Raw genomic sequence first — 13,756 nt, 5'->3', positions numbered from 1 at the left:
AGCTGCTTTCCTGGAACCGTTGACCGATACTACTGAGCATCCATCCCGCAATCCAGTTGGGCAGGTCAGGGTGTTTTGCGAATCCAAGTCCGTTGCCCAAAATTACCCAATCCGGTTCGAAGGTACGATGAGTACGATTGTAGCGCCAAGCAAGACGAGCGCATCCCAGCAGTGATCGCGACCAACTGACGGATGGGAACGCGCGCACACAACAGCTGAGCCACCGCCACCGGACCAACCGTTCCTGTGGGGGTTTCGCGCGCGCTCTACAGGTGCCTCCATGCTTCTCGATCACGTCTTTATGCACACATTCGGTGTGTGTGTGTGCGCTCGTTCCCTTAGACCGTACGGGCGTGTTTGTGCTGGGGCCGGATTGTATTATGTGGGAGCGTACGGCACACACCTTGCCGGGGTGCCAAGTGGAAAAGCACTGAAATGGCCTGGCCGCGCACTAACGGGTAAATAGCTTTCAAGTGCGCGCATACATGCGTACTAAATAGCCACCTCTCTATTTCGTGCACACACGAAACACTCTCTCTCTCTCTCTCGCTCTCTATCTGTTCGCAGAACAACGGATTTATCTCCGTCCATCGATACGCGAACCGCGCGAACCGTGAGGAACCGAGAGACACAGCTACGGTTCCTGAACACTGCCTGCCCCTAAGCCTGAGCGAGACGGAGAGAGCAGTCGTGGTGCCCTTCCCTGCATCAATGGGGCCGTAAAGGGCCGAACGCGGGCACCACGATCACTGCGAGCGGTCAAAACCGAATTCGACAACAGTCGAAAGAATCTGCCTCTCAGCTGTCTACACCGCACACTCTCATGTGACTTCCGGTGCTGGGCACTCAAACGGTGGTTCAGAATCTTGGGACCACCGAATCCACGTGATCGATGACCGATCGAGCCGTGAACAATGCAACCATTCTTCAACTCATTTTGTGTGTGAAGAAAAATATCAAAACAATTCGCACGTTAAGAGAAAACGCTCCACGCAAACCACGAACGCCGTCGATACCAACTGAAACATTCCGAGGATAAGCGCGACTAAAAATAATACAAAAACAGCACGCGCACTTACGATGGGGTTCGGAAAATTCTTTGAAGAGTGTCTCTTCGTGATGGTGGAACTCATCTACCAAACCCGCAAAAGGTCTATACTTCGGTCCAATTCGCAATCGGTCCATGGTTGTACCGACACTCAAATGCAGTGCAAAAAAAAAAGTCGTGGTGGAAATCACCCGATGGTGAAAGTTTCCCGATGGCGCGGGAAAAGGCAAACGAATACGTGCGATTTGCTTTTCAATTTGCGTGTCGTCGTTGGTACATGCCTTTCCTTTGCATTCTCGTACACTTTTCTTTGCTGGTTTGGGGAAAAATCCGAACACGCTGTACGAGGCAAAAAAAAAAAGCTAGTGTTGAGGGTGGAAAATGCTTTCTCGGCTGTTGGCTTTCGATGCTCGCAGCAATGCAGCGGCACACCAAACAAAGCTCGCCAGCGGTGCGTTGCTGCGTTCCGAGAATCCGTTACGCTTCTTTGCCGACTGTTTGATGGTAGAAGCGATGGCAAATTGATGCGCTTGTAAGATGTAAGAGAAAGGTGTGTATCTTTGTGTTAGAAAATCGAATCTTTTTAAACGATTGGTTGTGCTATAATAAGGCAAAAGTTTGATGCTGTAGCGTTGTTTTCATCGAACACAAAAAAAAAAAACGTAATGCGAATAGTGGTGATAAGACTCCCTCGTTTTGACTTGCAACAAGCAATTGTTCCACAATTGCTCTGCGACGTGTTCATTAAAATGCAACACACACAAATCAAAACACACCTTGGCTTTGACATTCCATAGACGCAACACACAAACGCAACCAATAAAATGTACTCCGGGGGCCGTTCAGCCAGAAGCTAATGTGGCTTAATCTGAGGTAAATTCGTGCGCAATTGGAGCGCAATTGAGCGGTATTAAAACTCCAAGTAGCAAAATAAAGAAACAACGCTACAAAAATTGTGAACACATCTCATAATCTCATAGATGCAAAATGTAGATAGGACATCGAATGTGTTGTGGCGCGGGTAATGAATCATAATTGTATGCGAAAAAGTGGAGAAATCCAGTACCAACGGTTCATTAGACAGGCTGATATCCCGCCGAACCTGGACATGGATCTTCATCGTGTAACTGGAACATTAATTTTGATAGTGTACACGGCAAGTAAAACGCAAAAAAGAAGAAGGTCCCGAATGGTAGAGAAGCTGTTTAAATGCAATTATTAACATATTTTACCCAATTCCGTCTCATTTGCACGTTGCAGGCCTAACGCGGTTGTGTGTTTCATTTTCCTTTTGTTTTGCCTCTATGTGCAGTTAGAAACTTAACAGTACACTTATTCTCCCTCTCTATCTCTCTTCGTTATTCTCTTTCCTTCCAGGGGGGGTTGGTTTTTCATTCTCCCCTTCTATCGCTTTCCCGTTTTCGATCGCTGCACTCAACTGTCTCTCTCTCTCTATCGTGCTTTGGTATTGTTCCGTTGCGTAGCGGATCTACTAGCCGTACAGGGATTGTGCGTAACGTTGCATTTTGAGAAGCGAACGTTGCGGAGGGTGTGTGCATCAGACAATACTGTTCCCCAAAAAAAAATACTGTCCCTCGTTCGATCTCTCGTTCCTATTTCTATACCGATCGCATCCGATCGTACTGTTTCTTCTAGAAACGCTCTCGTCAACGTAAATGCATTTCTCTTTCGGGTTTGCCATCGGGTGTTGCAATGGTGTGAGGAACGGGATAGTGGCTAGAGCGTTTGAGGTTTTTAGAGCGCTTGCATTCCCACGTCCCGTCCCCGGACCCCGGAAAACCCTAACCCCCCTCGGGGGGATTGCTGAGAAGGGTAGAACGATTGCGAAGCGAACAGTCGATGATCTAATGTGCAGCCGAGTTGCACACGGTAAGAGATGCACTCGAGGAAAAGAACAACAGCGAACAAGAAAACGATCCAACATCCAAAAACAAAACGCACACGAAGACAGGCGCAGAGGGCGAGTCCGTGTCACTCTTAGTGCTCTTTTACGCAATGGGGCCATGTATGTCAACTGAGTCGAACAAAAGATGAGGCGTTGTTTTGGCGTATCTCCCAAATCATAATTTTCGCACACGATGTTGTGGGATTGGTTCAATATTTAATTGCAGTTTGATGAATTAATCAGTTAAAAATTGTTCCTTTTAACAATTTTAGAAAGTTTTTTTTAAATGATTGTGTAGTCTTTTAGAACTACAAGAGCCAAACGTAGGTTTGAATATTTAATAAAAAAAATTTCTTCCTTGTCAAAACTTTAGCCGAATATTTTTAAACCTTTTTTAATCCTCAGTTCATACGATTCTCACGTAGTGTTCTTCTTAATAGCTTAACGGTCGTAAGATCACGTCGACCATCGAATGGCTTACTAGACTCTCTGATACCACGTAGTTGGATAGTAAATCTTCACTACGGGAGGCCGGTCCGGATGGGAGTTGAACCTCATTCCTGCCGTTTAAAGACCGGCGCCGCTGTCGCATATACCACCCAGCCGCCCCATAGTAGTATTATTGTTTTGAATAAATATTCTTATTATTGGTTTAACGCTCTACATCGGCATGGCAGTCATCTAATGACCGACTAGACTTATTGAAACCACGTAGTTGGATAGTCCGTCCTCATTACCGGGGAACCGATCCGGGTGGGATTTAATATTTAAACATTGTGTTAACTGACAATCGGAAAGTATTTGCAAGTAAACATGTAACACCATTTTCTACTGTACTTTCACAATTACTATTTTTTGCACCACCAAGCCCACCACCATGGTGGTGAATCCTTCCCCTCGTAAGTTAACAAGTGCTTCTGTTGCACCGATATTGCAATGCACCGGCTCTCCCGTGCACAACAATCAACGCTTTAGTGAATGCGTTCGCGCGTCTGCCAAATGGCTTTAAGTAGCGAAAAAAAAAGGCAATGCGCTCACTCTAGTTTCCAATGCGCGATGGAGTGAATCAAACGGAACACGGCACTGTACGATACCTTATTTTGAGCCCTCAGGCATGGGGGGGTGCGGAAGGGCAGCAAAATTCCCGCTACTACATCAGACAGCATAAGCTAGTGCCGACGCCCCCGAGCGGACTAAATCCATCGGCAACAAGTGCAGTAAACTGTAGTTCATTTAGATCAAAGGGATGGGTGTGGATGTGTGGGGTAGCGGAAGGTAGGAAAATGCTTCCCCGAACCCGCATCCACCCCATTTACCCTTAAGCAAACCTTCCCCAAGGGAAGTTCAATGCTATTCATCGCAATTAAATGTGTTCTGGTGGCATTTCTTTGTGGCTATCATAAGTGAAACTACCGACCGAGGTGGAGAATAGTCTCACGCCCTTTTAGATGTGGATTAGCGCAGAAACACTTTCCCTCGGAGACACGCTGACACGCAGGTGTGCAGGGAGTTATGCTTCGCAGACATTTGTCGCAAGAGATTGTTGAGTGTCTGCAAACGAAGACAATAGTGAGAACAAGACTGTAGTCTCAGGAATAATTTTGTTTGGACGAGTATGGGATGTTTTACAAAGAACATTCTTATCGACGAAGATGACAACAGCAACAATAACAGCAGCAGTTTTGGGCAATTCAAGAACAGTAATGGTTGGTCGATGTTTTATGAATAAATGAAATAAAAATTGAATTAAATCTTTAAAGACATAAAACAAATAACGCGATCTGATCAAGAAACGTTCCTGAAAACACGGTTTGCTTGCAAATTGTATCATTAAAGTGTAAACATTTAAAAAAAATAAATTAAAGCTTGATTGCACTCACCTGTGAGTATGTCGATTCTATTGGTTTTGCCACAAGTGTTGCTTATCTTCCACGAGCATCCGCGAGACCATTCTGGAGTAACAATATAACCTGAGAAAAAAAGTGAAACTATTCCAAATTTGTGTAAATGATTATCGTTAGAATTGTACAGTGATTTAGTTAACATAAACGATGTGTCCTTTGCACTGTTGCTGGCATTGGCTAGAAAAGCTAGACCAGTGCTCCATATGACTGTGACCGTGAAACAATACGCATAGCTACCTTCACCTTCCGGACAGGAATTCCACCTACCAAGCGGGTGGAAACAACTCAACGTCTGACGGAATGCAGCTGTTAAGGCTGCCGCCATTCTACATCAATACGGTATCCCTCCGATATCAAACATATCATCGTTTGTATGATGCCAGAAACAAACAAAAAACCAAACACATGCAGTACAACAGCACACCAACCGCTGGTATGTTGGTGTTGCATGCAAAAAGTGGTGGCAACTTTCCTCCCCCTGCTTCTGATCGTGCATAAAACCGTTGCGGCACTCGGCCGCGGACAATACTGGGACGATCCGGGACCTTCACTGCATGCGAGATCCCGCCGTTCGATGCACTTTATCTGGTGCATAGAGAAAATCACTCAGCAGTAACAAAGCGTGCACTAACGCGGTTCGCGGTGTAGTGACTGGCGAACCGTTCGCTTAGTAACTGCAAACTCCACGGTCCATAAATTTAGCTGCAGCTTGTACTGTGAAGGCTGGAGAAAGCGATCGCGGTTGTTGATCGTATCGAAAATGGAAGAGAAACAAAAATCTAAATTATCGACAATTATTATTCTTGAGATGGAATCTGGCAATAACGGGCTGGAGCAATGTGTGAGAATTATAGTTTCTGGCATGATGCCAAAGGGTCTTTCTAAGATTGTATGGGGAAACAGCCACCTCACTTTGTAGACTATAAAAGATCAGTTTTTCAAACACAAAAAAAAAAATTCAAACCACCTCAAATCTGCCAAAAAGGTTGAGGAGAGAACTTACAGTTCATTTTTTAAGGGGAACATAAGTGCCTGCCAAAAAGGACGAGGAAAGACCTTACAGTGGATTTGTTAAGGGGATTTGCAAAGAAAATAGAGCTTGATTTGACCATTACTAATTTTAGTCCGAACTATCAGTTGCCATCAAATGGTCACTAACCTAACACTCGCTTGCTGCTGCAATTTGTTCGAACACCACCACATGTACACGCCCACATCCAACCATACAAACAACATGTGGTGGATATTTTTAGGAAAACTTCTTTTCTCGATGTTTAGTTTGGGTGTTGCATTTCTGCTACCCCCCTCTTTTCTGCCAAGTGCAAGCCAAGCCAGAAGAATGTTTGCATCGGTTCGAAATCTCATAACCTCCGTCGACCTGCAACAGCCGTGTAGTGTTGTGGGCAAATTAAAAGCAGAGAATTAGCACCCAACGAACAATTTGCATCCGAAACCATTGCAACACATGCAAGCACGCGGCTTGCGTGTGTATGGTTGTGCCTTTTAGCCGTGCCTCGTACATACTATGTCACCAAAATGTCTCATTCGATAGATTAATAACGATTATCAATATTACGAGAAAGATGCAAAAGGCGAGAAGTGTTCGCGAAGTAAACCAGGAGAAAACCTTTCGTCGTCCAAAAAAGTCGTTCAACATGAAGCCACCCCAGGATGGGTGTGCGAGGGGTGCATTTATGGGGGGGGGGGGGACGTGTGACGTATACGAGAATGAGAACGTCCTCGGCATCGGTGATAGGTCGAAAGTGTCGCGATGAAGATTTGGCACAAACATGCCATTTACGTGCCGCTCTGCCCCGTGCGCGGCTTGCTGCATTCAACGCTGCGCACCCATTGCACACTGCACAGCGACCACTTGCGTCTAATGCATTAAAGCGAACCACGCTGCTGACCGGGTTTTGCAGCGCTCTCCTCGCGCTCCATAGTACAAGTCATAGATCTTGGTGATGCCCGATCGCTGCCCACCCAGTGGTGATGGTGCACGATGGTGTGTTCGTGTTGATAAAAATAAATCGTAATTACATAAAATAATTGCACTTGCCAAGTAGGCAGGCTTGTTTGCTCAGCGTTTTTGGGACGGCCAGAGGTGTTCCGTGGCGGGAAGGGTGGTCGGCAGTATTTTGGTTGGGATAGTTAAATTAATTATTCATCACCAGGGGGATATGGCTGTGCGCAAGCAATGGACACTATCTTCGTTCTGTTAACCTTTTCCTACGGGTAGTTTGCTCAAGTCAATCATAAGGAGCGAGAATAAGTATATTGCAGTAAATGTATACTAGAACACCTCTAGAAGCCATACCAGTATGACAACCAAAAGTCGATCATTTCCTCTGCTTGATGCGAAGCAAAATCTATTGAAACGGTGTGTAGTGCGGGTTGCATACTTTTTGGCTGAAATCCTCGAGGGTTAATTTGAGCTATTTTTCTAAGCTACCTGTTCGTTCGTGGCAACCGCATCGGAAAGGAAAACGCCCCCATCCCAGCTAATGTGAGGAAAACTGTTCTCATAATATAAAACTATGCTATTGTACACAATAGATGGTTTAAATTTGTATACAACTTGCAACGGCTAGGGACAAGGGTAACCTTGTTTTATCAACGATCGAGGTAAATGGAAAGCATCGTTACAGTGAAAGGCATGCAGGCTAGAAAAAGCTTTCCGTGGAAAGCTTTGAGTTTTCCCGAGTTCCACCATCGGTCACTCATTTCCCCGACACACGAAAATATACATTGTACAGTTCGATGTGCTGATTTGAAGTACTCAACCGGATGGATCGATTATCGTTGTCGGCTGAGCGCTCGCTTGGATGACGAGGTGGGAGGCGGTGAAGGTGAAATATTTTTCTGCTTTCAGCGATGCATTCCTCGGTGCAGTATGAACTCAGCCCTGCCACTGAGATACCACCAGATGTGTTCACTAGTTCGAATCGATATACACAGCGAGCACAAGGAGTATCCCAGTGGCAGAGGTTCGTGTTTAGCTTAAACGAGTTCCATTTCCGTTTTTGAGAATAAGAGAATGTATTCCTAAAATAGAAAAAAAATAGCTCAATAAAATTTATGTAATAAACGGATTAAAAGATTTTATGACAAGGTGAAATAGGGCACCGTGCAAGTAAAATTACAAATTCGCAATAATCTAAACTTTCCGCTGTACAGCTCATACGATGTACCAGATACACTTGCTCGATTTGTTTGTGTATGATCTCCGCTGCATATTGAATATCAAAATTAGCGTTTCGTAACCACTCGCGGGACGCCCTTTGTGATGAAACCGGAACGAAGACGATTCCTGCCCTTTTGTGAGCCGTGTGAGTGTGTGAGGGGGAGTGAGTGTGTGCTGTCGGAGGTATATTTTGCACTCACGTTTTTGCGCAATCGCTTCCCACATGACGCCATACACAGTGCCATTAGCGATAGTCGATGTTGCCGTGTGACTCACGAGTCACGTTTCACGCCCGGCCATACACGTGCTGTTTCTAATTGGTACAGGAATTTTCGTGTGTTCGTGCGGTGGGACAATAACTAGAGCGCGGTGGGACAGGGCAGGTTGAAGGAGTATGGTAGTAAATGTTTTCGACGCGTTTAACCTAATAAACAGCGCGCTCCATTGTGTGATCAGATCTTTAGAAGACTTATTCAATGTTGGACAATTGTTTTTTTGCCATTCGCATCGTTGCTGATGTGATGTAACCGTGGGCACTCACACTCACTCACTCGTTTGGCACTCAACTGTTGGTCCCAACCGAAAGGGGAGACCTGCAAATGAATCATCCCCATCGTGCCCGTGTGTTCACGTTTTGGCACAGGGGATGAGGGTGGTAAGTTCGAATGGAGACAAGTGTTTGCTTGGCACGTTCTGAGCTTCGCTTTGGCGGTGTGTGTGTGTGCGTGTTTCAAGTTACTGGTTGGCAGTGTATTCGAATGAGACCCCTGTGGCGAGGCGAAACAGAACCGGGAGCGTGGAGCAGCAACAGAATGGAGCAGCGTCATGCTGCCACCAATACTAACGCATCTGGTGCGCTTTGCGCATGTTGGTGCTACCATCAAACCAGTCGTTTCACGTTCAAGTTCAAGTTTAACAACTATGGCACATTATCTGGTTCCCCTGGTTTTTCTTGCTCCACTGATCGTTGCACACGGGTGCCGGGTGCGGCGGTGCCGTCGGGGATTGTAGCAGCTGTTGCCCCAACATTCACATTATCTTTCCCTCCGTGTGTTGTGGCACATAAAGACATCTGGAACGATTTGGCTCGCTCTTTCCTTTGCATGGTGGACGGGGCCGCACACACAAACACACTGTTTCCCTCTGTGCGTCTTTCGCTTTCATCTGAAGACGCTGGAACGGTGACCATTGAAGGATGTGTAAGGGTACGATGGTAGCTCTTGCCTTGCCCGTTCTCGCCACAGTGGTTTCACTTCTTTCGCGGTCACCATTCATCGCTCTTCCGTTACAAGTTCAAGGTATATGCAATTTGCTGCCATTGCTCGCTTGAAGATATCTCTCTCTTTCTCCCTCTGGGATCGTTTGATACATCGTTTCTACTCCCCCGGTGGAACGTCATGTTGAAGGGGGATTTTTTCTTCTTGCCCGCAGCAATTTATGTGCCGCCAAAAGGTTTCGCTAAACTTCTTCATGATGGCCTACTTCTTCGCACTTTAGTGTCCCCTTTTGCTTGCGTGTACGTTGGGGTTGATTTTTGTGTTTTACAAATGTAAATGTTGTGGCGCACGGTGGTAGATGTGATGTGGTGAGTGGCAAATTTTTTGTAACTGGTTCATTTTTAGCTATGGGCACCGGGGAGCCAGCGAAATAATTGGCTTCAAGTTGCCATAGGTTTCGATTGTTTATTTCTGTAAAAGATATAATAAAAAGGTGAAGGAAAAATATTAGAATTTGTTTAACTTCATTTGTTCAAAATGCTTCAATTGAAGCTCTATCACAATCTTACAAAGATCAGATGTAAAAATTCAATCTAAAACACCGTCATTAGCGTAGACAATAAAACAAATGTACCAGGGTCATAGACAAGCTTGAAACGAACGAAACGAGTTTTGCAAGTTTGCGAAATGGGTAACTGTTCTGTGATCCACCTGGTCGAATGAGACGAAGACGAAGCAAAAGATGAGAAAAATCACGTATCTCTTCACCAGCAAAATGCTTTAGTGCTGCCCAGATCAACCGAAGCAGAAGAAAAAGCACAATAATAATCACTATGGTGGAGAAGACACAATAAACGACTTAAACATTGCATGTTAGCGCACAACACTTGTAACCACACACGAAAGCGGTTTGCAATAAAATATGGTAAGATCGCCACTAGCTTGAACGAACACGCAGCGAAGCAGTTAATAAGGTAAAAATGAAAATAAAAGTTTCACATGCTGTCAGCATCAAACCAGGTTGGGCGTCAAGTTCAAAGTCAAAGGCGAACTGTGCGGTGGGAGAGAGAGAGAAAAGTCGTAAAGTAAAGTAAGAAAAGTTGCGAAAAGAAAAACGAAATAAAGCATGGAAACACTAGAATAATTCGTACATTGAAAGCTACTAGTCGATCAGTGAAGCAAAGGTAGATTTTAGGAGCAAGCTAATGTTGGTTTTAACAAGAGAAGATAACAGCAAAAGCCGATGGATGTAGTGGCAATAAAAGTGAGATAAAGTGAAACCGAAAGAAATCGGCAGTAAAGTAGCTAACAGCAGTAGGAAAGAAGCGAGAAGAAAGAAGAAATGCAACAGCACACATACATACATGTGTTAAAAATGGAACGTATTAAGAATGAAATGGAGAAGCGAAAGCGAAGTTAAGAAATATGATCAGAAAATAAAGAAGTCTTACGTAATAGCTTAGAACAGGGTGGAGCTTTTAGGCGATCGTATAGCACTTTGTTTGAGAAGCTTACTGTAAGACTGCTTTTTTTTATTCAACTTTATCTTGTTGTTTAAGAATCGTCTAGCTCTTTCTATGTTTGTTTATTCGTTAGCTCATTTTATTCTAGCATTATTTTGTTATTTAACGTAATTAGTTGCTCCAAATTTATGCTTTCTTGCTCGATAGTAAACATTGCTTTATTTTATTTCTGTGAATTATTTCAGTCAAGAAGAATATATTAATTATAAGAGAGTTGTTTTAATACAACGATTAGCCTGGGACAAAACAAACAAATGCGACCCATTAATTTATGCAGACGTTCGGCAAAAAGCGTACATTCGGCAAACCGGTTTTTTTTGGGAGCGAATGCCGCGTTTCTGGTTTTAGTTTTTTGATCGCCTGCTGGTTTGATGACTCGTTAACAGTCAACACAACACCCTACAACGCCTGGCCTGTTATGCAACGACTGTGTACATGAGAAAACCAGTTCCACCCCGCACCAAAAAGGGAGTCAAATTCAAAGATTCTAAGACCGGAACGGGGTACCGATACACACAAACACACGAAACTTTGCAAAAAATGGGAGACAAATGTAAAGGAAACCAAAAAAAAAAAACTTACAAATCTTCTTCGTTTCGTGTTGCTCGTATGCTAAAACTGCGAATTGTTTGAAAGCGAAGCTTTGCGTTTCGTCGTGCGTGCAGCTACCGGATGGAACGGACATCTATTGTCTATTTAAAATAAATGAAAAAAAAAATTCTCGTTGTGCCACGCCAGTAGGAGTTTTAGTTGTGTTCCATTTGTGAGTAAAAAAAAAGAGGGAAAATAAGACTGCTGAGTATGGCAGCCCACTTAAAATCTTGTAATTATGGAATGAAATTGGATGTCAAATGTATGTTCGTTAATCACGCAACAACGTTTAGCGAAGGCACATGTGTTTGTAGGACAATAATTTATTTTTCCAAAAGTATTTTTACGAAAAAGGAGAAACAGATTTTTTGCACACACAATTGACAAACTAGCTTAAAAGCCGGATGCTATAAAGTGAGTTGAATGATTACTTCAACAATAAAGTATGTTGTTTGAGCTTTTAAGGGAGCCATAACTCTATAGAGTGATTTCCAAATCCAATTTCATTAATTTTATCGTAAAACAACAGATTCACTCGGCACAAAATAAAAACGCCAACCGAAAACGTTTGATTATTTTGTTGTTGTTTTAATCCATCCCACCTGGCATGTGGCAAAAATGGAAGCGTCCAAATCTCATGCACTGTGCATATGTATGTACCTCATCCCTAGTCCCATCTCTGCGTGAGTGTGCGTGGTTGGGCTTGGCTGTCATTAACGTCGATAATTAGATCACACGCAGTGAGGATGGAGCTTGTGGTGGAAACGATGCACTCATTGTAGCGTGTTGTTATATCGTCGATCGATTGCACACCGTCGTACATTGGTCGTACTGGTGTAAGGGTTCAACTATTACCACTACTGCTGATACTATTATTACTACCGACACCACTACTGGCAAAGTTGAAAAACAAAATGGAACCCATTTTCATCATCACCATCATCATCTGCAGTGGCAGCAGCATGCAATACCTTTATCAGGAGCAGCATTTCTTCATAATTTAGAGCGATTGAAACGAATGTGTGTACCTGTCTCCCACATTGTGTGTCTCTCACCCTCTCGCATTATGTGCTGTCCCTTTCCAGCAATCCTTTCGCCGTACAGCTGTCTCGCTTTAAAGTGTATATCTTTCACCTTCCGTCATCTTTTTTGATGCAAAATGTCTTTCAAGATCGATTTTTTTCAGAGAACGGCAACATAGATTGCAGAAAATTGCATCATATGTTAGATTTATCGTTTCTTTTTTTATGCCGAGAAACAGCGCGTTTTTGCAGATAAATTATTCGAAAATAATTGACAAAATCAATCATTCAAAATATTGCCTCATTTTAGTGTTTAGTGTTTTGTTTGGAAAATAAAAATTCACACTCATACTGCAGCTCATGAGCACGAACAACATTGCTGGTCACGAATACCAACACACATGTACAGTGAGTACATCATACAACCATCGAGCTACACTGGAATATGCGCATTTTGTTGTCACACCGCTGATAAATATTGTGGGCGGCATATTTTCGTACGTCATCATCGCCCCTATCGCCCATTACGTCTTGGAAGCGCTAGAAACCTACCGCTGCTCGGGAAAGGACTCAAGGAGTTTGCAAAAGAAATTTTTTCAAACGTGAGATGTTTCAAAACTCGAAAAATCGGTCAAATAGTACTTCAATAAGCACCAAAAGTAGTATAAACATACGATTAGTGGTAATGGAAACCTAAATTGAACGTCGTTTTGTATAATGATGTTTACCTTTCACACCTGACTACCCTTTATGTAGATTGCAATGTTTGTTTGTTTTTTTTTTCAACCATAAATTAAGAAATATAAATTGAATTTTCGTTTCAAGTGCACTACCGCTAGATGACGCTAGCACAAAACAAGAAGAGTTTTCACTTGGCAACGCCATCTTGGATCCATTTACGCCAACACGGTACCTTGCACTAGGATAGCGTTTTGTCGTTAAGGGCTAGAAACAACCGAGAGCGGATAAGCAGTCCCTGGGTTGCGCTTCCTCTACTAGCACGGCAATGCACTTCCGATGCAGCTTTTCTTCGCTATCATTCACCGGGAGCATCGAATAATCAAGTGCGAGCGAGAGCACGGTGACGATGGTTCAAAGTATGATGGCAGAGAAAAATAGGTGAAAAGCAATGGCAGAGCGAGATAGAGAAAAACAGACAAAGAGATGGACAAAGAGAGCGAGAGAGTGAGAAGACTCTAGAGACAGAAAGCGGGATACGAGATATTTTTCTCGTGGAGACTACAATATAATCTTCATCCACTGGCCGAAAAGGTCTCCTCTAACAAAATGTGCCACGAAGGACGCAGCTTTGTTTTCCCTTTTATTATATTTCATAAAAATTGTTTTAAGAAGAAAATGCA

General features: G+C 43.7%; 1 protein-coding gene across 1 annotated transcript; it reads right to left on the bottom strand.

Annotated features, from left to right (window-relative positions):
• Nucleotides 1-102: 102 nt before the first annotated feature.
• LOC126567108 (uncharacterized) lies at nt 103-1,185 on the bottom strand. Its single transcript, XM_050223341.1, has 4 exons — nt 1,080-1,185; nt 1,006-1,019; nt 350-557; nt 103-287 (listed from the first exon to the last, which is right to left on the bottom strand). Exons 1-4 carry the CDS (start codon nt 1,183-1,185, stop codon nt 103-105), a joined length of 513 nt encoding a protein of 170 aa, XP_050079298.1.
• Nucleotides 1,186-13,756: the final 12,571 nt, after the last annotated feature.

The sequence above is a fragment of the Anopheles maculipalpis genome, chromosome 2RL, assembly GCF_943734695.1.
Source record: "Anopheles maculipalpis chromosome 2RL, idAnoMacuDA_375_x, whole genome shotgun sequence".
NCBI classification, from domain to species: domain Eukaryota; kingdom Metazoa; phylum Arthropoda; class Insecta; order Diptera; family Culicidae; genus Anopheles; species Anopheles maculipalpis.
Note: the sequence above shows the minus strand (reverse complement) of the source record. Positions and strands in the feature narration are given on the sequence as shown.

What these genes read in the sequence shown, in the direction of transcription:
- LOC126567108 (XM_050223341.1), bottom strand. Translation starts at nt 1,185, where the DNA reads ATGGACCGATTGCGAATTGGACCGAAGTATAGACCTTTTGCGGGTTTG. An exon ending in GCCCCAGCACAAACACGCCC is followed by an intron (nt 288 to 349) that starts GTACGGTCTAAG and finishes AGACGTGATCGA; the next exon opens with GAAGCATGGAGGCACCTGTA.